This window comes from Oratosquilla oratoria, chromosome 6, assembly GCF_046742065.1.
Source record: "Oratosquilla oratoria isolate Oo_2021 chromosome 6, ASM4674206v1, whole genome shotgun sequence".
Taxonomy (NCBI): Eukaryota; Metazoa; Arthropoda; class Malacostraca; order Stomatopoda; family Squillidae; genus Oratosquilla; species Oratosquilla oratoria.
Genome location: NC_134782.1, coordinates 84,063,777 through 84,089,949, shown reverse-complemented (window position 1 = coordinate 84,089,949; position 26,173 = coordinate 84,063,777). Strand labels below are relative to the sequence as shown.

At 46.8% G+C, this 26,173-nt stretch overlaps 1 protein-coding gene across 5 annotated transcripts in view; it reads left to right on the top strand.

Moving 5' to 3' along the window:
• The window catches only part of bchs (WD repeat and FYVE domain containing 3 bchs), a 404,566-nt gene that overhangs the window by 300,973 nt on the left and 77,420 nt on the right, over positions 1-26,173 (top strand). For all 5 annotated transcript variants that reach the window (XM_076187465.1, XM_076187467.1, XM_076187468.1 and 2 more), the window contains exons 50-53: positions 4,294-4,447; positions 7,160-7,394; positions 8,417-8,643; positions 8,890-9,013. In XM_076187465.1, the coding sequence (XP_076043580.1) occupies positions 4,294-4,447; positions 7,160-7,394; positions 8,417-8,643; positions 8,890-9,013 (740 nt within the window). The remainder of the gene's footprint in view (positions 1-4,293; positions 4,448-7,159; positions 7,395-8,416; positions 8,644-8,889; positions 9,014-26,173) is intronic.

The window sequence follows — 26,173 nt, the reverse complement described above, 5'->3', positions numbered from 1 at the left end:
ATCTTTTTTTATCCACTGTGTCCCTAACTAAGTTTCCTTTCTCTTTAATTACTTGGATCACCGTTTCCTTGGTATTCTCTGTGACCTGTTGCTCCATTATTTCTTTAAAGGATACATTTTGACATTCCAGTTCAACTTTCCGCTGTTTGTTTATTTCCTGTAAGTCATTTTCTTTTCTTTTTTCATCCACCTTTTCAATCACTGCTTGCATTTGATCTTTTATCTCCTTTTTTAACGCCTCATTCCTATTTATATCTTCACTTTTCAACCTTTCATTTTCTCACTTTAATTTATCTAATTCCTTTTTTAAGTCATCTATCTCCCTATTATTCTCCTCATTGGCTTTCCTTAGCAGAGCTACTTCTTTGTACAATATTTTATACTCTTGAGCTCTATAATTCATCCTAAATGTCATTAATATCTCTATTTTTCATTATATTTCTATACCTGGGCTCTCTGTCCATTTCTAACCCTCTATGTGAGGTCAGGCAGATGTTTGATTAAAAATTGGGACATGGTGTAGGAAAATAAATTAAATGTTTTGGAAAGAAGTGAAAGAGTGTGCGGAGGTGAGTCAACTGGAGAGAAGAGAGGGTAAAAGGATGAGACAGACAAATGTTAATAGAAGTAAAGACAGTAAGTAGGGGATGGGTAGAGTATTTCAAGGAACTATTGAATGTAGGGAAGATGGGGATGGTTGGATTTTGCCAGTAGGAAATTCTAGGAAAATTATTATGGTTGGAGAGAAGAATGACAAAGCCCAAGCAGAAATGGAGGTGCGAATAGCATTGAGAGAGATGAAACCTGGAAAGGCACCTGGGTCAGATGATTTTTATGTTGAATGTCTGACCAAAAGTAAAGTACTTGTAGGCAAATGACTGGTGACATTGTTTAATGTTTGTACAAGAAAAGGAAGTGTACCAGTGGATTGGAAGAGTGCATGTGAACAAAATGGAGTGTAAGACACCAATTGGAAAGAGTGACCATATATTAATAGAGTTTGAATTAAAAGAACAAAAAGATTGAAGAAGGAATGAAAAACATAGAGAAGAAAGGTTAATGTACAACAAAACAGATTTTGTAAAACTTAAAAAAAAAAAAAAAAATCCAAAACACAAACTGGGATAAATTCTCCAAAGAGGAAACAAAGATGGAAGACAAATGGAACATTTTAAAGAAAAGTACAAGGAAGGAATTAATAAATATGTACCAAAGGAGAAACAAAAAGGGATTTATATAAAGTGTTGGTATAATAAAAGGTGCAGTGAGGTTAAAGACAGAAGAGAGCCTGGAAAAGACAAAAAAATACAAAAAAAATACAAATGGCAAACATATATGAAATTTAGGAATGAATATGTGAATATATGCAGGAAAGAAAAAAGAAACTATGAAAGAGATATTATAGACAAATGTAAGAATCATCCGAAACTCTTTTATAGATATGTAAATGATAGATTAAAAGACAAACACAAAATTGTAAAACTGTGTGGAGACAAAGAATATATAGGTGACACAGAAATGGCAGAAGTTATGATCAGACATTTCAGGTCTGTTTTTACAGTTGAGAGCTCACAAATTTGGGAAGATGGACAATGAGAAAGATCCCCAAAAACGAAAGAAGTAAAGGTACATACATACATACATACATATACCAAAAGGCTTTTTCCCCCTTACACGGGGGGTAGCCAAAAAGTAAAAGGCATAGAAATCACTCCCACCCATTTCATTTCCCATATATTCCAGTCCCCTCCACCCTCCTCCCTCCCTCCTATCTTGGCACCTCCTTGATGACGGGTCATCCCTGCATCCTGTCCATTGCCCTGGGTCAGAAGCAGTGTCGCAAGACACAGCACATCCACAGCAAGGCCGCTTCATAAATTCGGCGACCCCCCCTCTCTGTCCCCTCATGCAGGAAAGGAGAAGACGGGGAGAAATCCCTTCGGGCTATGTCAAAATTTTTCTCATACTTCCTCCCCCCATCCCCCACCCACTCCCCCTCATGCATCACAGCCTCATCCATACACAACCCTTCCCCATTCACCCCTATCTTCTGTCCTCTCCCGTCCTTCTTCTACAGATATTCCTCTCTTTTGTAAAGCCCCTTTTCACCCCATCCATCCATCTCATCCTAGGACGCCCCCTCATATTCACTCCATCCACCTTCGCCTTCCACACTTCTTTTACTAAACTTTCTTCACTCATTCTTTCCATGTGTCCAAACCATCCTAATACTCTTTCATCAACCCTATCTCCCAGCTCCTTTTCCACCCCTGTTCTCCTCCTCACTTCCTCATTTCTCACTCTATCTAGCCTAGTAACCCCTATCATACTTCTCAGACATTTCATCTCAAACACATTCAAACTCCTCTCTTCCTCTCTCATGTTCCATGTTTCTGCCCCATACATTGCTGTTGGCACAATCACTCCTTCATATAACCTCCTCTTAGCATCCATTCCCAGATGTCTATTTCTCATTACACTTTTTAATCCACCAAGGCAAGTGAAGGTAACACAAAGAAATGAGAGACCAAATAAAAAAACCCTAGATTTTAGGAAATCACATGGACTGGATGGAATTGCAAATTGTATACTGAAAGAGTGTATAGACGAATTGACTCAAAGAAGGAAAGGTACTGCAAAATTAGAAAGATGCAAACATAGTACCATTATATAAAGGAGGAAACAAAGAGGATCCTATAAACTTCAGACCAGTATCCCTTACAAGCACAGTAGCAAAAATATGGGAAAAGGTTATCAGAAACAAATGGATCAAACATTTTGAAGAGAATAAAATATTAAACCCTAAACAATTTGGCTTTAGAAGTGGAAGATCGTGTACCACAAACTTAATATGTCTTTACTCGAGATTAATTGAGATAATACAAGAAAGAGATGGCTGGGCAGATTGAGCCTTCTAGGACTTGCAGAAAGCTTTTGACAAAGTACCACATAAAAAGTTAATAAAAAAATTGAAATAATAGAAATACAAGGTAAGCTACTGGAATGGATGAAGGATTTCTTGAGTGGGAGAAAAATGAGAGTGGTACTTGGAGACAAAAATTCGAACTAGGAAGATGTGATAAGTGGTGTCCCACAAGGCTCTGTATTGGCTCCTTTAATGTTTGCCATATACATAAATGATATGGATGAGGGAGTGAAGTGTTACATGAACTTCTTTGCTGATGATGCCAAATTACTCAAGAGAGTAAGCACAGAAGAAGATTGCAGATCACTACAAGAAGACCTGTACAAAATATGGGAATGGAGTCAGAAATGTGAAGTGAACTTTAACATTAAAAAATGTAGTATAATGGAATTTGGAAAAAGCAAAAATAGAATATCGGGTCAATATAAAATTGGTACCAAGGAAGTCAAAAAAATCGACTCAGAAAAGGACCTGGGAGTGATTATCTCAAGTGACTTGACACCTGATAAACATGTCAATAGATTAATTGGAGAGACTTAACTTCGACTACATGGATGAAGAAATGGTAAAGAAAATAGTGGTTGCACTGATAAGACCTAAATTTGAGTATGCTGCAACACTGTGGGCACCTAGCATGCACCTAGCACAAAAAAAAACATAAGAAAATTAGAAAGAATTTAAAGAGCGGTGACAAAAATGGCACCTACACTTTCAGATTTGAAATACAAACAAGGATTGGATGAATTACATCTATCAACTCTGGAACAGAATTATGAAAGGGATAGTAATTCTTGATAGAGATGACTTATTAAAATGAGAGAGAAGAGAAACGAGAACACGAAAAGAAGCTAAAGAAGGACATTTACAGAAGAGATTTGAAAAAGAATAGCTTTCCTCATAGAGTGATTGATGTCTGGAACAAACTAAATGGAGAAACAGTGAGTGCCAAAACTATACAAGATTTTAAGAATAAACTGGATGCAGAGAGATATGAAAACGGGTCACTACGAGCGTAGCTCTCATCCCGTAAAATACAACTAGGTAAATACAAGGGAAAAGGAGTGAGAAGGAATGTAGTAATTTTAAAGGTACCATTCTGTTAAGTGTAGTTGGTAAGGTGTATGCGAGGGTGTTAATTGAAGGGTTAAGGAGGGGAAAACAGGAAATAATTGGGGGAAAATCAGTGTGGGCTTATGAAAGGATGATGATATGTATAGTTTTTGCAGTAAGACAAATGTGCAAAAAAATTTGGTAATGGAATAGGATGTCTTGGCTTTCATAGATCTGAGGGCATATGACAGCCAACAGAGAGGTGTGGTTTTCATTTTATTTTTCTGAGTCATTGATGATTTCTTTTATGTTCACAGGGTGGCCACTTTGACTTGGCAGATCGAATGTTCCACAGCATGCGTGAAGCATGGCTGTCTGCCTCCAAGAATAACATGGCTGATGTCAAAGAAATAATTCCAGAGTTCTTCTACCTACCTGAATTCCTTATGAATTCCAACAGATTTGACCTCGGTGAGTAGTGAGGTTTTATTATACCATTTCTCTGTAGTGTTCAAAAGTAATGGTTTGTGGTGAACTGAAGCTTCAATAGGATTGTGTAATGGGATGTACTGTTTATTGGCTCTGTAATTTTTTTAAGTGGATGAAAGGGTGAGTTGCTTTATAATGAAGTTTATCTATTTCTGAAAATCCATGTGAACAAGTTGTATAGACACGGTAAAGGAAACATGGACTGGAGGTGAAGCTTTTATTCCTGACATTTTGTCTATCGACTTTCTCAAAGGAATGAGCATACTAGATACATACAGAGTTTATATACACGCCTTACGGCTCAAGGGGGTATGCGAGCATATAACGCTGTGTTCTGATTGGCCCGCTGAGACCGCCAATCAGGAAGCACTATACTCACTGAGGATTTGGCCCAGGTGAAGCTCCCAGCCTTATTGTTGATATTTGGACGAGTGGTGATGTAAGCAGCTTCTATAGATTTTCTGGTCTTCTTATCCATACCTTTGTGTAGAATCTCGGCTCAGTTCCATTGTGGGAGGTGCCCAGATTCGTCAACATGCTCCACCATTGCGTTGGTGAGTCTATGGTGACGGAGGTCAGCCTTATGCTCCCTGATTCTAGTGTCAAGCCCCCTCTTAGTCTCTCCATAGTATGCTTTATCGCATGATGTGCATGGGATCTTATATACGACGCTGTCTTTACTCCCCCTCATCTTAGTCCCGCTTTTTATTATGTCACCGATCTTCGTTCCCGATGTTACGGCTGCTTTTACTTCCGTGCTCCTGTGCATTCTAATAATGTCTCCTACCTTCTCAGAGTTAGGAAGCGCCATGTACGATGTTTTTGTGGTGGCGTTGCCTTCTCTTAACCTGCTTGTGTGGATTATTTCTTCCGCTCTTCGTCTTAGGCTCAGGACTAAGCCCTTGGGGTAGCCAAGTTTCAAGAAGGCCGCGATGATGTATTCGATTTCCTCCTCCAGGAATTCCTCGCTGCATATCCTGTAGGCACGCAGGAAGAAGCCCATGACTACCCCCTTTTTCGTCCTCTCATTGTGTGCCGACAGGTAGTGTATGAAGTCGTCACGGTTCGTAGGCTTTCTGTAAACCCTGAATAGGAGGCCCTCAGTTGTCTTTATTAACAGGGTATCCAGAAACGGAAGCTTTCCCTCTTCTTCCTCTTCTATAGTGAATTGGATCTGCGGATTCACTCTATTTAATTGACTCCTGACGTCATCCAGGTCTGTCCTGTTCGGAGCGATTATAAGTACATCGTCCACGTACCTGAGCCATATTGCCCTCCTTCCTATGATATGAGAGTAGTGGTCCTTCTCTTGGACCTCCATGAAGAGGCAAGCAGCCACGGCACTCAGAGGTGACCCCATTGCAAGGCCACTGTGTTGAAGAAACTCCTCTCCCTCGAAGGTGAATGAACCAAAGTTTACGCACATGGATACCAGCTTCATGAAGTCTCCCCTGGGCAGCGGCAACTCCTCCTCGTCCATGTTGATGACCACTCTCCACACTGCCTCCAGAGCGCCATCTGTGGGAACTTGTGTGAATAAGGATTTCACATCATAGCTGGCCATTTTCTTGCACCTCATGCTTGTCCCCTTTAATCTGCGTAGCAGGTCCTCTGAATTTCTTAGATGAGATCCACTTATGGATCCCATGGCTTTAGATAGGGGCTTGGCCAAAACTTTCGCTAGTCGGTGGGGGGCACTGCCAATCCCTGATGTGATAGGCCTCATGGGGACCCCTGGTTTGTGGGTCTTGGGAAGACCCCTCATTGTTGGCGGGCGAGGGTCCTCCTCGATTAGGTGACATAATAAAAAGCGGGACTAAGATGAGGGGGAGTAAAGACAGCGTCGTATATAAGATCCCATGCACATCATGCGATAAAGCATACTATGGAGAGACTAAGAGGGGGCTTGACACTAGAATCAGGGAGCATAAGGCCGACCTCCGTCACCATAGACTCACCAACGCAATGGTGGTGCATGTTGACGAATCTGGGCACCTCCCACAATGGAACCGAGCCGAGATTCTACACGAAGGTATGGATAAGAAGACCAGAAAATCTATAGAAGCTGCTTACATCACCACTCGTCCAAATATCAACAATAAGGCTGGGAGCTTCACCTGGGCCAAATCCTCAGCGAGTATAGCGCTTCGTGATTGGCGGTCTCAGCGGGCCAATCAGAACACAGCGTTATACGCTCGCATACCCCCTTGAGCCGTAAGGCGTGTATATAAACTCTGTATGTATCTAGTATGCTCATTCCTTTGAGAAAGTCGATAGACGAAATGTCAGGAATAAAAGCTTCACCTCCAGTCCATGTTTCCTTTACCCTATCTATTTCTATATCACATTTCTCACACAATTCATCCTTGTATTAACACAGTACTTCTTAAACATATTGTCTCATACATGGTTAGGCACTTTCTGCTTCAACCTCCATTCCTTGCTACATGTGACCCCAAATACTTAAAACTCTCTACTTCCTCCAGCCTCTCACCTTTTAAACTTCCCTCCAGCCCACTGTCACCTTCACCCCTTGAACAGATCATCACCTTTTGTGTACATTTACTTTCAAATCTTGTAGGAGCCATAATTGAGAACTGAGGAACTGCTGTGTGACTCCTTGTATAGTGAGCATATATACCTATATGGAGAACAGTATTCCTTTCATAAGTGAAAGTATTGTTATTCATCTAGGTTGCAAGCAAAATGGAACCCAGCTGGATGATGTAGTTCTTCCCCCATGGGCTCGAGGTGATGCCAGGGAATTTATCAGGTTACATCGTGCTGCCCTTGAATGTGACTATGTTTCAACTCATCTTCATGAGTGGATTGACTTGATATTTGGCTACAAACAACATGGTCCACCTGCTGTTGATGCAGTCAATGTTTTCCACCATCTCTTTTATGAGGGCAATGTTGATATATACAGGTTTGTATGCCATATATAGTCATGTATAGTTTTAAGTTGATGTTCGTGTTGATAGTGTTTTGCAGGGACCAATAACAAGTGCATGCAGATGATGATCCTACAACATGAACATCAGGAAGAATAATCACTGGACCACCCATCATTAAAACTGGTGAACATCATCACCTCCATTACCCTGTCTTTCTTGCAGGAGACATAGCTCCTAGCTATCTGGCAACAGCTACTAGATTGGTCTATAACTCACTCGAGGAAGATATATTTCTTATTTTGGGAGGGTTTTTTCAGTGAAGATAATGTCTGTAGGGATTTAATAATGTAGAGACCTGGGTGGTGGGTCTAAAAGTGCATGTTTTTTTATTAGAGTGTGTGTGTTTTTGTATTGATGTGTTGTATGATGCAAGTGGTAGGTTGTTCTAGATGTTTAAGTAAAATGCTGGTGGTTTTTCATTTAGTTGTGTATGCTAATAAGAACACGGGTATGTGTGTTCACTTATGCAAAGTAGACCACTTGGAAAAAGAAACTTAACGAAGCAGAGTGCTGAAGATGTAATATACGAAAGCGCTCTGTTTCATTAGTTTCTTTTTCCAAGTAATCTACTTTGCACTGAGTAATGTTGAGGGCTCTATAGAACTACTTTTCATTTTCATGTAATGTTCTATGGGGAGAAGTATTTTCCATGTGCAAATGTTTTGTTGGGGTGGATTTGTTGCATCCTGTTATTGGGAGATTGCAAAAAAAATTAAGAAAACTTTTATAAGATGTAAATATGCAATTTTCCATACAAATGTATTATTTTGTGGAATAGATTGAAGGGAAAAAATCAAGGCACACAACATGAATGAATTTAGAGCCAGGTTTGACAATTGTTGACACAGATTGGACAAAGAATCAACATGTTAACTCTGGTCTCTCAGATGGACACCATAAACATAGCTCCTATCCTGTGTATTAAGTAAATATAGTTAACTAAACATAATATCACAACCAGTCTACTAACTATATATCTCCATTAACTTTACAGTATTGAAGACCCTCTGAAGAAGAATGCCACCATTGGATTTATCAACAATTTTGGTCAGATTCCCAAACAGCTGTTCAAAAAGCCACACCCCTCTAAGAAGCTAGCAGGTCAGAGAACTTCCATTATTGATGCTGGACCTCTTTCCCAAGCTCCATCAGTTACTCCCATAGAAAAAGTTTTCTTCCATAATCTAGACAACCTGAAGCCTTCCATGCAACCAGTTAAAGGTGAATTTCAAGTTTAGTTTTGTCCATATACACACCTTAATATTGTAGGTAATTCTCACAAGTTGTTTCCCTGTTGCATTATTAGGTATGATGATTCTATTATAATTTTTCATTTTCTGTATAGACTGTTTGATAGCATATTATAGGATTGCAAGTAGTTTTTTGTTAACCATAAAGGATTTTCTTTTGTTTTTGTTGTTGCTTTCTTTATGAGTTGACTAATGTATGATAATCTTATTTTATTAGAAGTGAAAAGTGCTGTGGGTCAGATAATTGCCCAGGACAAAATGGTTTTAGCAGTTGAGCAGAACAAGACTCTCATCCCACGGACATACATGCGATACCTAGCATGGGGATTTGCAGATCAAAGGTGAGACGTTGGATTTGTGTGTAACCTGATAATGTTAAGTATTTATCTAGTTGTATTTTACAGGATGCCATGCAGAATGTCTGAAAAAGGGAGGTTCAGTGATGGTGGACTGGTTGGTGAGGTTATTTAATGTTTGCTGGAGAGAGGGTAGAGTACCGGAGGACTGGAGAAGTGCCTGTATAGTTCCTCTTTACAAGGGAAAAGGGGACAAGTGTGAATGTAGTAATTTCAGAGGGATTAGCCTGTTGAGTGTAGTAGGGAAGGCTTATGGGAGGATCTTAATTGAGAGGATTAGGAGAGGAACAGAAGGAGTTATTGGTGAGGAACAGTGTGGATTTAGGACGGGTAGAGGTTGTGTAGATCAGATCTTTGTGGTAAGACAGATATGTGAGAAAGCTATAGGAAAGGGGAAGGATGTTTTTTGGGCTTTTATGGATCTGGAAAAGGCTTATGATAGGGTAGACAGAAAGGCACTGTGGGAGGTTATGCAGATTTATGGGATAGGAGGAAAGCTTTTGGGAGCTGTCAAGAGTTTTTATGAGAGTAGTAGAGCATGTGTTAGGATTAGAAATGGAGAGAGTGAATGGTTCGAAGTAGGGGTGGGACTTCGTCAAGGATGCGTTATGTCGCCCTGGCTGTTCAACTTATACATGGATGGGGTGGTGCGAGAGGTGAATGCTAGGGTAGTGGATCAGGGATTGGAGATGGTTAAAGAAAATGGAGAAAAGTGGGAGGTGAGCCAGCTGTTGTTTGCGGACGACACTGCGCTTGTGGCAGGGTCAGAGGAGGGATTGAGGAAGCTGGTGGCAGAGTTTGGGAGAGTATGTGATAGAAGAAAGCTAAAGATAAATGTGGGTAAAAGTAAGGTGATGAGATGTACAAGGGGTGAAAGTGGTAGTAGACTGGAAGTGAACATTAAGGGAGAGCGACTGGAGGAAGTGGATAGTTTTAGATACTTGGGTGCAAGTGTAGCAGGAAAAGGTGGAGTGAAGGTGGAGGTAGAATGTAGATTGAGAGAAGCGAGTAAATGCCTTGGTGGTTTAAAGAGTGTAATGAGGAATAGACATTTGGGAATGGATGCGAAGAGGAGACTGTATGAAGGAGTGATTGTGCCAACAGCACTGTATGGGGCAGAAACATGGAACATAAGAGAAGGAGTTTGAATGTGTTTGAGATGAGGTGTCTGAGAAGTATGATGGGGGTTACTAGGCTGGATAGAGTGAGAAATGAGGAGGTGAGGAGGAGAACAGGGGTGAAAAAGGATTTGGGAGATAGGGTTGATGAAAGAATATTAGGATGGTTTGGACACATGGAAAGAATGAGTGAAGAAAGACTAGTGAAAGAGGTATGGAAGGCAGATGTGGAGGGAGTGAACATGAGGGGACGTCCTAGGATGAGGTGGATGGATGGGGTGAAGGGGGCTTTGGGGAAGAGGGGAATGTCTGTTGAGGAAGGAAGGGAGAGGACGGAAGACAGAGGTGAGTGGAGAATGGTTGTATATGGATGATGTTGTGACTGCATGAGGAGGAATGGGCTGGGGGTTGGGGGTGGGGTAGTATGTGTGAGTAAATTTTGACGCAGCCCGAAGGGATTTCTCCCCGTCCTCGCCTTATATGCAAAGGGGGACGGAGAGGGGGGGTTGCCGATTAAATGAAGCGGCCTTGCTGTGGATGTGCTGTGTCTTGCGACACTGCTTCTGACCCAGGGCGGTGGGCAGGGTGCAGGGATGACCCGTCATCCAGGAGGTGCTCAGATGAGAGGAAGGGTGGGAGGGGTGTGGAGTGTATTTAGGGATGAAATGGGTGGGAGTGTTTTTGTGCCTTCCCCTTTTTGGCTACCTCCCTTGGAAGGGGGAAAAAGCCTTGGTATATGTATGTATGTATATGTATTTTACAGGACAAGAGCTATGCTTGTAGTGACCAGTTTTTGTATCTCTGCATTCACTGGTTTTATTTATGTGTTTTATTGGATAGTTGGGACCAGTGATGTGTACCAGCTAGATGGATTCAAAGAAAAGATGAGGTGAAAGCAGTTATTAGCATTATGAGATCAGGCAAGGCAATTCGGTTACACTTAGTGTAACTGTATTTCCTCCACATTTCCACATTAGAGCTGACCACTAGCAGCTGCTAGTACAATGCAGACACAAGTGCAGTGTTCCAAACTTGTACACAAGAGGAAAGAGTAAGAATAATAGAGACTGAAGAAATAGTGCTGAAAGTGAAAAGAGGGTATGATAATGCAGGAGGTAGGACAAGGAAATGAAATGTAACTTATGTGAATGAAGATTGTATATTTTCTTACAGGTTGTAAATTAATGATTATAAGAATGTTAACATACCAGATATTTTATGGTTAGTTAAGACTACCCTGTGGTGGGGGGAAAAGAATGCTGCCACCAAGTATTCCCACTTGGATCGTAAGAGGCGAGAAAAACGGGATGGGGATTGGGACCAGGCATCCTTCTCCCTGTAGCCCCACAGGAGACGTTTCTAAAAAAAGTAAAGGCATAAGAGGGTCTAGGAGTTTTCCAACCAGCACCCTAAGGTTTGGGTCTTTTAATGTGCGTGGATGTGGTACAGATGAGAGTAAGAGGGAAGAGATAGGTAGTATGTTCATGAGAAGAAAGATGGATGTGTTAGCTTTGAGTGAAACTAAGATGAGAGGGAAGGGCGAGTGTGAGTTTGGGAGTGTATTTGGGAGGTTCTCAGGATTGGAGAGGGGGCAAGGGAGAGAAGAGGTGGCTATACTAGTAAGTGAAGAGATAGGAAAATGTGTTGTGGAGTGGAAGGAGGTTTCCTCAAGGTTAATGTGGATGAAGGTGAAACTGGGAAAGATGTATTTACCTAGTTGAATTTTACAGGACGAGAGCTATGCTCGTAGTGACCCATTTTTGTATCTCTCCACATCCAGTTTATTCTTAAAATCGTTTTTAGTTTTGGCATTCACTGTTTCTCCGTTCAGCTTGTTCCATACATCAATCACTCTATGTGGGAAGCTATTCTTTTTCAGGTCTCTTCTGTAGCTGTCTTTAGTTTCTTTTCGTGTCCTCTTGTTTCTCTTCTGTCCCGTTATAATAAGTCATCTTTGTCGAGAATTTCCATCCCTTTCATAATTCTGAAAATGGTCAACAAATCGCCTCTTTCTCTTCTCTGTTCTAGTGATGACAAATGCAATTTTTCCAATCTTTATCCGTATATCAGTTTTGTCAGTGTAGGTGCCATCTTTGTTGCTCCTCTTAGTATTCTTTATAACTTTCTTATGTTCTTCTTTGTGCTAGGTGCCCATAGTGTTGCAGCATATTCCAGTTTAGGTCTTATCAGTGTAACAACTATTTTTTTTAACCATCTCCTCATCTATGTAGTCGCAGGCCACTTTCATTGACCTTAACAAATTATAAGGGGGGTGAGGTAGTATGTGTGAGCAAAATTTGACACAACCCGAAGGGATTTCTCCCCGTCTTCTCCTTTTATGCAATGGGGGGACGGAGAGGGGGGGTCGCCGATTTAATGAAGCGGCCTTGCTGTGGATGTGCTGTGTTCTTGCGACACTGCTTCTGACCCAGGGCAGTGGACAAGGTGCAGTGATGACCCATCATCCAGGAGGTGCTAAGGTAAGAGGGAGGGTGGAGGGGTGTGGAGTGTGTTCAGGGATGGAATGGGTGGAAATGATTTTATGCCTTTTCCTTTTTGGCTACCTCCTTTGTAAGGGGGAAAAAGCCTTGGTATATGTATCTCCAAATAATTTATTGACATATTTATCAGGTGTCAAGTCACTTGAGATGATTACTCTGAGGTCCCTTTCTGAATTGACTTTTGTTCCGAAGAATACAAACTCTTCGGTACTCCTTACACTAGGATACCTTCGCGTAGCGCGAACATTTCTACTGCGAAATTAAAATCCTCACTCTGTGGGTCTGGGCAACGCTTATCCTCAGTAAGGGGCCCCATTGGGGCAAGGGGAGGGGCCCTTGCCCTCCACCACAAGTCTCGCACATTATAACCATTCTCTTCGCAGTAGTGACCGCGTTAACATCTCTCTACTATACATGTTTAGTTTTTATCGGTTTCCCCCTTAATGGGCCGATTCTCAGTCAAACTCCATTATTAGCGCGGCAGCGAACCTTTAATCACTCAACGGTTCTATGTTTACATTTGGGCCAAAAATCAGGCAACCCGCTTCGATTGTCGCCAGCTCACTCCCAGGACGCTAAGGAGTTCGTCGTCCTTCAATTTCATCGGGGTTTTCCCTACACCATCCTGTGTCCTGGAATTATTAAGTGCTTCTCCATTTCCTGTATTATTCCCTTAACCGCCACCGGGTATCCTACCCTTCACTGTAGGTATGGAATCTGGTTCCAGTATTGTTGGTTCAAGATAGGTTGTGTCCCTTCGCCAAAGGGAGATACCTTTGTCTCACCCCCCTTACCGCCAGCCCAAGTGGATCCTCACATTTGGTGTTTCAAGTGTATGGCTCTTAAGTGTTCACCTTCATCCCCGTGTGAGACGTGCATTCAGTGAGATGATAGTCGGTGTTCCGTGTACTTTCATGTTCACAGGAAAGCACATGCAGGGGAAAAGGTGCACAAGCATAGAAAATGGCTTCCCTCTTCACCCCCCAAAAACAAGAGAAGGCGGACTACGGCTTCAGAGGAGACGAGCAATTCTCTCCCTCCTCCACGGCGCACAGTAGTCGGAATTGCTAAAACGTTGAGCAAAAACCTATGGAGTTTAACACACCAATTTTCACTACAATAGCTGTCATTGCTACACTAATATTTTTTTTATGTGCTAATGATGTTATAGTTACTGTTTATTATGATTTTAAAGGATAAAATGTATGATAAAAGAAATTGTAAATAATACCTTCAATCATATTCATTATCATTATTATTATTATTACATGAAAAAAGTCATTGCACTGTTTACACTGTTGACAAGCAAAGAAAACGGAGGTGAGCGGGGATTTGTCACCTGTGTCACAGCAAGACGCAATTTTTAGTTGTTTAAATGCCATTTTCTCAAAATATGGGGAAGAAGTAGGTTATACATTATGTTTCATAATATAGATAAATGTACTATTTGGATGTTAGTGTATGATACAGAGTGAATAAATATGGATATCTATTTTTGCGCACAAAATGATGGTTTCCGACTACTGTGCAGCGAAGTAGACAGGAAGCCAAGTTGTCCTTTATTCCTTTAACCAGGACGGTTAGCGTAGACGGACATGCGCCTCAGGCCACCTCTAGCTACCGTTCCTGTACGAGATTTTCCCGGATGAGGTCGCTTGCGGCTTGCCCTCGACCCATCCCGGAACCTCGACAGTCGCTCCTCCCAAGCGTAGTAGTCATTCTCAGGCCAAGTTGTCCTCTTCCTTCAACCAGGACGGTTAGCATAGACGGACATGCGCCTCAGGCCACCGCTAGCTACCGCTCCTGTATGACTTTTTTCCCGGATGTGGTCGCTTGCGGCTTGCCCCCGACGCATCCCGGAAACTCGACGCCGGCACGGACAAAGAACCCGGGTTCAAAGACAAAGAGCCCCTTAGTCTCTTCTACTCAGGAATCCCGCAGTACGCACAACACCCACCGTAGGAAGAGCCGGGTGATCAACGGTGACCTTTCCATGCCCTTTGCTCACGAGGACAGAGATCGGGGACGAGGTTGCAGACGCGGTGTTTCTCGCTGACCGGACAGGCGCCAGCTACGACGGCGACGACGTCCACAGTACATGGGCAGGGAAGATGGCTTCCCCCCTCACCCGACACAAAGAGAAGGCATGCTACGTCGGCGGAGGACGCGGGCAGTTGTCTCCCCCCTCCTAAGCGTAGTAAACGGAAAGGTTGTACAATAGCCGCCCCGAGTCAGTCTCAGGCCAAATTGTCTCCTGTTCCTTCCCACAGGGTGGTTAGCTTCGACGGGCACGCGCCTCTGGCCCCCGCGAACCCCCCCGGGTACGAGATTTTTCCCGGATGCGTCCGCCGGCCCCGCGACGCTGCCCGGAACCTCCCCCCCCCCCACGGACAAAGGAGCGTCTCCCGGACCATCCGCACCCAGGCGGGACTCACCAAGCGGACATTCCCCGGACCTCGTCCCCACTCTCTGTTCACTCGTCACTACGTTGAAGGAACAGATGGAGGCCCAACGGGAATTTTTCCGCGCTTCTTAAGCGCGGTTCGTGCACCGCACGGAAGCTCGTGAGGAGTCACCGCCCCCAAGGGGCCCCATCGACCAGCTTCCACTTGCTCAGCCCCCCCCCCCCCCCTGAACCCATCAGTGACGAGGATGGTAGCGTGCCGACCCCTCCTACGCCGACGACGATGTCCACAGCGCCGTAGGGGGGGGGGGGCACGCTCCCTTTCCCCTCCCGTTTCCCAGTCGGAATCCTCGATGGTGGTCCCACCTTCCTTCTCGGACGTCCTCGCGAAGGTTCGGAGGGTGAATCGACTGGGCCCCCCGCAAGAAGAGGAAGCCACATTCGAGTCTGACATCTTCATGACGGCCAACTCTCAAAGCCCAGCCTCCTCCCCTCCACCTTCCATGGAGTACGCAGACGGCGAGAGCCATGGCCCAGGCCTCCGACGCTCTCGCAACAAGGACAACCGAGAAGGCGCGTTGGCTTCCGGTCCCATTGGAACACCAGAAGCGCTTCTACACCCCATCGGGGTCAACCCTCAGAGCAGCCTCGATCCCGGCAGTCATCTAGTTGTCTCCACTCAACAAGTTCCTTTCCCTGACGAAGTTCCGAATGGACACCCCAGAGTCCGTAAGGGCGTCTATCAAGGAAGGGGACTTCATGGTGTCGCTGGACCTCCAAGATGCCTATTTCCACATACCAGTGCATCCCTCCTCCAGGAAATTCCTCAGAATCATCCACAGGGGCAACACCTTCCACTTCCCCTGCCTCTGCTTCGGACTTTCCACAGCACCCCAAGTCTTCTCCAACCTCGTTTCAGCGTGGTCCCACTCCAGGGGAATTCAACTACTCCGTTACTTGGATAACTGGCTGATCCTTGCACATTCCGCCCAGCTATGCCAAGAACACCTGAGAATGGTCCTAACCTTTGTCCTGAAATTGGGCACAGTAGTCAACCCGGAAAAGTCAGATTTCTTACCAAGACAGAGAGTCACGTACCTGGGTATGGTCCTGGACTCCTCCCTAATGGAGTCCTTCCCAGTAGAAAAGGGGATCCAGAATCTCGCTTCTCTAGTTGCACAGGCACTATCGACCAGGTTCCTGACGGCGACACAATGCCAACTCCGGGGCCATATGGCCTCCATAGAGAAATTAATCCCCAGGAGTAGACAAAGAATGCGACCGCTACAGTGGCTCCTCAAGTCTCAGTGGGCCCCGCAAGAGGGAGAACCCCTACAACACATCTCCCTCACCGAAGAAGTCAAGCATTCTCTTCTCTGGTGGAAGGCCCATGCAACCTTCTCATGGGGATGCCCCTCGGCCCATCTCCCCCCGAAGTCCTCCTGTTCTCCGATGCCTCCAAGGAGGGCTGGGGAGCCCACCTCAACGACGATCACATCAGCGGTTCCTGGTCCACAGTCGAGCGGACAGCCCATATCAATTGGCTTGAGTTGAAAGCAGTACTCCTGGCTCTCCGTCACTTCAAGGATCAAGTCTCAGGAAAAGTAGTGGGCATAATGTCGGACAATTCCTCGGTAGTACCCTACCTGAACGAGCAAGGGGGGCACAGTCTCCCAGGAACTATGCCTTCTGATGATGGACATCCTCAACCTAGCCAAGAATCTCCAGGTGTCACTCAAAGCCAGCTACATCCCGGGGAAGAGGAATCTCTGGGCGGACCACCTCGGCAGGAAGAATCAGATAATCAACACAGAATGGTCCCTCTATCGAGAGGTAGCGAACTTCATCCTCAGCAAATGGGGCTCCCCTCTAGTGGACCTTTTTGCAATGATATGGAATCACCAACTCCCAATATATTTCAGCCCTTTCCCGGATCCTCTGGCAGCAGGAGAAGACGCTCTTCTGCAAAGTTGGGACAACCTGGACTCCTACGCTTTCCCACCATTTCCCTTGCTCCAGAAGGTACTCCTGAGAGCAAGACACGCATCCTACCTTCGGATGACTTTGATCGCTCCTTGGCCCGAAGCCCCATGGTTTCCAGACGCCCTCGAGCTAGCAGTAGAAGAGCCTCTGGCCCTTCAGGGAAGACCAGATCTTCTGTATCCACCCATCAACGGGCCTTGGCACAAGAACCCTTCAGCACTCAATCTTCACGCATTCAGACTATGGTCCGGATCCTCCTAAAGAAGGGTTTTCCCAGAGAAGTGGCAGAGGACATGTCCGCTCCTATTCGCTCTTCCTCAGCTAACCTTTATCAAGGGAAATGCAATGCCTTTGCAAAATGGTGCCACTCCAGGAAGTTAGTCCCAGATCGAGCCACCATTCCTGAGATCGCCTCCTTCCACTTCCTCAGGAAGTCCAAGAAGATCTCCCTCTCAGCAGTACAAGGCTATAGGGCAGCCCTTTCACCGGAAATTTCCATGCTCTTCAGGCACTTCAAAGATCATGCCCCCCCAGGGAAATCAGTTCTCCTCCGCGGGATGTGGCATTAGTCCTGAACTCTCTGAGGGGTCCCCCTTACGAACCTCTCCGAGAGACACATCTGAAGGACTTCACCTAGAGGACATTTTTTTCCTGCTAGCCCTGGCATCTTCCAAGAGAGTAGGGGAGTTACATGCCATCTCTTATAGAGTCGCCCATTCCAAAGGATGGAAAGAGGTCTCCTTCACTTTCATGCCTCAATTCATTGCCAACAACCAAGATCCTGCCAAATCCGACCCTAGATTCTGGTCCTTTAGTGTTCCGTCCTTAGACGAATTTGCAGGGGGAGAATAGACTGAAACAGTTCTATGCCCGGTACGAGCCATCCGGACCTACCTCAAGGGAACCGAACATCTTCGACCAGAATTAAAGAGGTTGTTCATCTCTACTAAAGGTAGCCCATCACTAAGAATTCCATTTCTTACTGGACAATGGAAGTCATCCGCAGAGCCTGCGACATGAACCACACAGATTGTCCATGACCTGAGGGCAGTAGGGACCTCCCTAGTCATCAGAAAGAATCTGTCAGTCAACCAGGTTCTTCAAGCAGGTATATGGAAGAGCCAGAATACGTTCACTTCCTTTTACCTCAAAGAAGTTATGCGGGAATCTTTAGGGAACTTATCTTTGGGCCCCATAGTGGCCGCCCAAGAAGTCCTGAAAATGATATACCCCTCCTCAAGAGCACACAGCCGACCCTGACAACTCATCCAGGTTCTGGCTCGGCATCTGCAGGGATAACTTTCCAAAGTCCTTCTCATACTCTTACATTCCCTTACCTCACCCGCGGGCTCTCAAGCATTCCAAGGGAATCAATTCAAGCCCTTCAGTGGTACAAAAGTGATTATAACCTGTCTGTCTCCACTCCAGGGAACAGAAAGGGGTGCACTTCAAAGTGAGGGGAATGTATAGGGGTCTGGTCAACATAGTCTTAGCACACTAGATTTTCCTTACAGCGGTTTCCCAGGCTAGATAACAACTTCCTTCCCTCCTAAGTCCGAGTCTCCTAGTGTAAGGAGTACCGAAGAGTTTGTATTCTTCGGAACAAATGTAATTTTTGCAGGAAAATTAATTTTTCCCTGATACAAACCTGAGGTACTCCTTACCTTTAATGGCCCTCCTCAACCACCCCTCTAAACAGTTCCTTCTCCTTGCCTGACAAACCTTGTGCTTAATTCATACCTGGCTCAGAGAATGGTTATAGTGTGCGAGACTTGTGGTGGAGGGCAAGGGCCCCCCCCCCTTGCCCCAATGGGGCCCCTTACTGAGGATAAGCGTTGCCCAGTCCCACAGAGTGAGGATTTTAATTTCGCAGTAGAAATGTTCGCGCTACGCGGAGGTATCCTAGTGTAAGGTGTACCTCAGGTTTGTATCAGGGAAAAATTAATTTTCCTGCGAAAATTACATTTTTGACTTTGTTTCCAATTTTGTACTGTCCTGATACTCTATTTTTACTTTTTCCAAATTCCATTATGCTACATTTTTTAATGTTGAAATTCACCTCACTTTTCCGACTCCATTCCTATATTTTGTCTAGGTTGTCTTGTAGTGATCTGCAATCTTCTGTTCTCACATACATACATATACCAAGGCTCTTTCCCCCATACAAGGGAGGTAGACAAAAAGGAAAAGGCATAAAATCACTCCCACCCATTCCATCCCTGAATACACTCCACATCCCTCCACCCTCCCTCTTATCTTAGCACCTCCTGGATGACGGGTCATCCCTGCACCTTGTCCACTGCCCTTGGTCAGAAGCAGTGTCGCAGACACAGCACATCCACAGCAAGGCCGCTTCATTAAATCAGCGACCCCCCCCTCTCCGTCCCCCCAATGCATAAAAGGAGAAGACGGGGAGAAATCCCTTTGGGCTGCGTCAAATTTTGCTCACACATACTACCTCACCCCCATCCCCCCACCCATTCCACCTCATGCATCACAACATCATCCATATACAACCATTCTCCATTCACCCCTGTCTTCCATCCTCTCCCATCCTTCCTCAACAGACATTCCCCTCTTCCCCAAAGCCCCCTTCACCCCATCCATCCACCTCATCCTAGGACGTCCCCTCATGTTCACTCCCACCACATCTGCCTTCCATACCTCTTTTACTTGTCTTTCTTCACTCATTCTTTCCATGTGTCCAAACCATCCTAATACTCTTTCATCAACCCTATCTCCCAACTCCCTTTCCACCCCCGTTCTTCTCCTCACCTCCTCATTTCTCACTCTATCCAGCCTAGTAACCCCCATCATACTTCTCAGACACCTCATCTCAAACACATTCAAACTCCTTCTCTCCTCCTCTCTTATGTTCCATGTTTCTGCCCCATACAGTGCTGTTGGCACAATCACTCCTTCATACAGTCTCCTCTTAGCATCCATTCCGAAATCAAATGTCTATTCCTCATTACACTCTTCAAACCACCAAGGCATTTACTCGCTTCTCTCAATCTACATTCTACCTCCACCTTCACTCCACCTTTTCCTGCCACATTTGCACCCAAGTATCTAAAAGTATCCACTTCCTCCAGTCGCTCTCCCATAATGCTCACTTCCAGTCTAGTGCCACTTTCACCCCTTGTACATCTCATCACCTTACTTTTACCCACATTTATCTTCAGCTTTCTTCTATCACATACTCTCCCAAACTCTGTCACCAACTTCCTCAGTCCCTCCTCTGATCCTGCCACAAGTGCAGTATCGTCAGCAAACAACAGCTGGCTCACCTCCCACTTTTCTCCATTTTCTTTAACCATCTCCAGTCCCTGACCCACTACCCTTGCATTTACCTCTCGCACTACCCCATCCATGTATAAGTTAAACAGCCAGGGCGACATAACTCATCCTTGACAAAGTCCCACCCCTACATCGAACCATTCACTCTCTCCATTTCTAATCCTGACACAAGCTCTACTACTCTCATAAAAACTCTTGACAGCTCCTAGAAGCTTTCCTCCTATCCAATATATCTACATAACCTCCCACAGTGCCTTTCTATCTACCATATTGTAAGCCTTTTCCATATCCATAAAAGCCCAAAAAACATCCTTCCCCTTTCCTATAGCTTTCTCACATATCTGTCTTACCACAAAAATCTGATCTACACAGCCTCTACCTGTCCTAAATCCACACTGTTCCTCACCAATTACTCCCTCTCTTCCTCTCATAATCCTCTCAATCAAGATCCTCCCATAAGCCTTCCCAACTACACTTAACAAGCTAATCCCTCTGAAACTACTACATTCACACTTGTCCCCTTTTCCCTTGTAAAGTGGAACTATACAGGCACTCCTCCAGTCCTCCTGCACTCTACCCTCTCTCCAGCAAACATTAAATAACCTCACCAGCCAGTCCACCATCACTGTACCTCCTTTTTTTTTTTTTTTAGACATTCTGCATGGCATCCTTCCAGACCAGATGCCTTACCTGCTTTCATCATCTTAACAACTGCCTTCACTTCATCCTTCCTTATTTCTCCTCCATTTTCCTCACTCATCACTCTCATTTTCTTAGCATTTCCCACTGCAACTATCTTTCCCTCCCTATCCTCCTTCACATTTAGCAACTCCCTAAAATATTCTGCCCATCTTTCCCTTACTGCCTTCTCTTCCATTATCATCTCTCCATCTGCACCTTTTACCTTTTCTTCTCTACTTGATTTGCCTCCTTTTCCTCTCTTAATTTCTTTCCAAAACATTTTTTTATTACTTTCAAAATTTTCTGTCATACTCTTACCCCACTTCACATCTGCTCTCCTCTTTGCCTCCTTTACCCTTTGCTTTACTTCTCTTTTCTTTTCTTTGTATCTCTCCTATGACTCCCTCGTCCTATTTTGTAACCAATCTGTGAAAGCTCGCTTCTTCTCTTCTACAACCTTCTTTGTTTCCTCATCCCACTACTCACTACCCTTCCTTCTATTTCCTCCTGTCCTTGTTCCACACACCATCCTTGCACACCTTGTGACTCCCTCCTTGAACCATCCCCATTCCTCCTCCACACCTAGCTCTACTCTATCCTTCACTCCCTCCCACTCCTGCTTCAGCTTCTTCTTGTACTCCTCCTTTTCCTTTTCATTTAAAGAGTTCACTCTAAGCACCTCCCTATCTTTTGTCCCTTTCCTCTTTCTCCATCTATCCTCCACTCTCAACTTACCTACCATCCAAGGAAAAAAATACTTTTTGTTTTTCCAGAGCCATTTGTTCCGAAGAATACAAACTCTTCGGTACTCCTTGCCCAAGGATTACTTCGCGAAGCCGAAGTTTCTACCGCTAACACTGTGTGTTGTTTGAAAAAACACCTCACTCCATGGGTCTGGGCAACCATTATCCTCGGTAAGGGGCCCTCCTGGGGCAAGGGCCCCCCCCCCTTCCCCCACAAGCATAGGTCGCAAAGCACAATTGTCTTCGCGGTACGGATAGAGTCAACATCTCTCACATTACCAGCTAACAATTTCGAAGTGCGGTCGGGGAACGGTATTCCCTCCAGTTATAGTGCGGTGCTTGCCCTTGCGTATTCCACGTTTCCCAATCGGCCCAATTCCCGGCCTCTTGAGATTGTGACGACATTAGGGCACCCTGCTTCGGCCATCTCCAACCTTCCAACGGCTTCCTTTGTGTTTGAGTGTCCTGCATCGACGCCATCCCGCCGCCTGGAAGTACTTGAGCACGCTCTTCCTCTACCCGTTCCTCTCCTTAACCTCCACCGTGTATCCTACACTTCTCTGTAAGTATGGAATCTGGTCATAGTGTTGTTCGCAATAGGATGTGTGCCTTCGCCCACGGCGACTTTCTCTGCCGGGCTGCTCTCCCGCCAGCACCCGTAGATCCACACATTTGGTGTATCCACTGTAGGAAGATGGAGTGTTCCCCTTCATTCCCATGTACTACGTGCGCTCATTGGGACGATAAGCAGTGGTCCGCGTATTTTCATGCTCACAAGAAAGTGCAGGCAAAGAACGAAGTAAGCGCGCAGGGAAGATCACTTCCCCGCTCACCCGAAACAAAGAGAAGGCATGCTGCGCTGGCGGAGGACAAGGGCGGTTCTCCCCCTCCTCCAAAACGTAGTAGACGGAAAGGTTGTACAACGGCTAACTCGAGTCAGTCTCAAGCCAAATTACCTCCTATTCCATCACCCAAGGCGGTTAGCTTCGACGGGCATGCGCCTCTGGCCCCCGCGAACTATCCCCCGAGTACGAGCTTTTTCCCGGATGCGTCCGCAGGCGGCCCCCCCCCACACCCCGCGACGCGGCCCGGCAGCTCCCCCCCCCCACGGACAAAGGACCCGATTTTGGAGCCGACGAGCGCTTCGGCCTCTCCTCCTCCTCGGGAGTCCCGCAGTCCACCTTCCTCCCATCGTAAGACGAGCCGGGTCATCCACGGAACCCTTTCTATGCCCGGGGGGCAGGAGGCCCGAGGTGTACCCACGCGCGCGTTAGTCGCGGGTGACCCCTCCTCGTCCAGAGAAGGCAGTCTCCCCTTTGTGTCTCCCGGACCATCCGCCCCCAGGCGGGACTCGCCAAACGGGCATTCCCCGGACCTCCTCCCCACTCTCTGTTCACTCTTCACTACGCTGAAGGAACAGATGGAGGAACAACGGGAATTTTTCCGCGCTTCTCAAGCGCGGTGCGTACACCGCTCGGAAGCTCGTCAGGAGTCACCGCCCCCAAGGGCCCCCCTCGACCATCTTCCACTTGATCAGAACCCCCCTGAACCCATCAGTGACGATGATGGAAGCGCGAGGTTCCTCTCTGACCGTGCAGACCCCTCCTACGACGACGACGATGTCCACAGCGCCGTAGGGGGGGGGGACACGCTCCCTTTCCCCTCCCGTTTCCCAGTCGGAATCCCCGATGGTGGTCCAACCTTCCTTCTCGGACATCCTCACGAGAGTTCGGAGGGCGAATCGACTGGGCCCCCTGAAAGAAGAGGAAGCCACATTCGAGTCTGAGATCTTTATGACGGCCAACTCTCAGAAAGCACAGCCTCCTCCACTCCACCTTCCATGGAGTACGCAGACAGCGAGAGCCATGGCCTAGGCCTCCGACGCTCTCGCAAAAAGGACAACCGAGAAGGCGCGGGCTTTCGGCTCCAGTGGAACACCAGAAGCGCTTCTACACCCCATCGGGGTCAACCCTCAAAGAAGCCTCGATCCCGGCGAGGTTACCAGAGCTGGTTAAAGCGGATGTGGAATCGCTGCGCAGAAGAAGCGTCCTCCTCTCCGGCAGGGAAGTCAGCGACCACATTCAATCACTGGCGCTGTCCCTGGCGGTGAACTCCTGGCTAGAACGCCTCCTTGCCTCGGCAAGGGAGTTCTTACCCGAACTCCAACCCCAGGAAGAATGCGACCTCCAGGCTCTATTGGCAAGCGCGAGCAGAGCCCTGAAGCATCAGGCCTCCTGTCTCTCAACGTCCTGGGCCAACCTCAAGTCCCGCAGGAGAGACACCATCCTCGGGGACCCCAGTGACCCCCTCCTCAGGGAGATTTTTGCTCCTTTGAGGAAGGCCCCCCTTCTCACCCACACGCTGATTCCCCCGGATATGGTGGACTCGGCAATCACTAGCGCAAACCAGTTGCTGCACAACAGAGCCATCGAGAGAACAGCCGTCCCTAGCTCGAGGCCAAGAACCACCCCCCCATCGACACCTCGGTCCTTTCAGACGCAGAGGCAGCCTTTTCATTTTCCTAAGCGGGAAGACAGGCCCCACCCCCATTCGAAGTCGAAAGCCCAGACAGGACAGCCCCGCCCCTTTCCCAATAGAGAACAGGGGCGCAAACACCATAGAGGCTCCGGACCCCAACGCAGGAAATTCTAGTAACTCGCCTGCCCTCCCGCACAGGATAGGAGGTTGCCTCTCTCTCTACTGGAGAGAATGGGAGGTTGCCGGGGCGGAGGACTGGACCATCCAGGTCATCAAGGCAGGTTATCGCCTTCCTTTTCACACCTTCCCCAGCCTCTCCCCCTATCCCATCCAAGTCAGCAACTACCATCCGGACTCGGATCGCGGGCGGGCCCTAGCGGAGGAAATCTCCGCTCTGCTCCAGAAAGGAGCTCTCGAGGAAGTCTCGACCCCGGACCCGGGGTTCTACTCAAGGCTATTCCTCGTAGCAAAGGCAACAGGGGGGTGGAGACCAGTCATCGATCTGTCTCCTCTCAACAAGTTCCTTTCCCTGACGAAGTTCCGGATGGACACCCCAGAGGCTGTAAGGGCGTCTATCAGGGAAGGGGACTTCATGGTGTCGCTGGACCTCCAGGACGCCTATTTCCAAATACCTGTGCATCCCTCATCCAGAAAATTCCTCCGCTTCGTCCACAAGGGCACCACCTTTCAATTCACCTGCCTATGCTTCGGCCTCTCCACAGCACCCCAAGTCTTCACCAGAGTGTTCAAACTCGTCTCAGCGTGGTCCCACTCCAGAGGAATTCGCCTACTCCGTTACCTGGACGATTGGCTGATCCTGGCACAGTCCGCCCAGCTATGCCGCGACCACCTGGGAACGGTCCTAGCCTTCATCCGCAAATTGGGCTCTATAGTCAACCAGACGAAGTCGGATTTCATCCCACGACAGAGAGTCACGTACCTGGGTATGGTTCTGGACTCCTCCCTCATGAAGGCCTTCCCAGCAGAGAAGAGAATCCGGAATCTCACTTCTCTTGTCGTACAAGCACTATCGACCGGGTTCCTGACGGCGAAACAGTGCCAAGTCCTCCTGGGCCATATGGCCTCCGTCGAGAGGTTAATTCCCAGGAGCAGACTACAAATGCGACCTGTACAGTGGCTCCTCAAGTCCCAGTGGTCCCCGCTAAGGGGTCAAACCCGCCAACACATCACCCTTACCAGAGCAGTCAAGGACTCTCTTCTCTGGTGGAAGGACCCGTGCAACCTGCTCGGGGGGATGCCCCTCGGCCCATCTCCCCCCGAAGTCCTCCTCTTCTCCGACGCCTCCAAGGAGGGCTGGGGGGCCCACCTCAACGACGATCACGTCAGCGGTTCCTGGTCCACAGTCGAGCGGACGGCCCATATCAACTGGCTAGAGTTGAAAACGGTACTGCTGGCTCTCCGTCACTTCTCGGATCAGATCTCGGGGAAAGTTGTGGGCATCATGTCGGACAATTCCTCGGTAGTAGCCTACCTGAACAAGCAGGGTGGCACAGTCTCCCAGGACCTCTGCCATCTCACTATGGACATCCTCCATTTAGCCGAGAATCTCCAAGTGGCACTCAGAGCTCGCTACATCCCAGGGAAGAAGAATGTCTGGGCGGACCACCTCAGCAGAAGGAATCAGGTACTCAGCACAGAGTGGTCCCTCCATCCGGAAGTGGCGACCTTCCTCATCAACAAATGGGTCTCCCCTCTGGTAGACCTTTTTGCCACCAGATGGAATCACCAGCTCCCAGTATATTTCAGCCCTCTCCCAGATCCGCTGGCAGCAGGAGAGGATGCTCTTCTGCAAAGTTGGGACAACCTCGACACCTACGCTTTCCCACCGTTTCCCTTGCTCCAGAAGGTGCTCCAGAGAGTACGAAATGCATCCAACCTTCGGATGACTTTGATCGCTCCCTGGTGGCCGGAAGCCC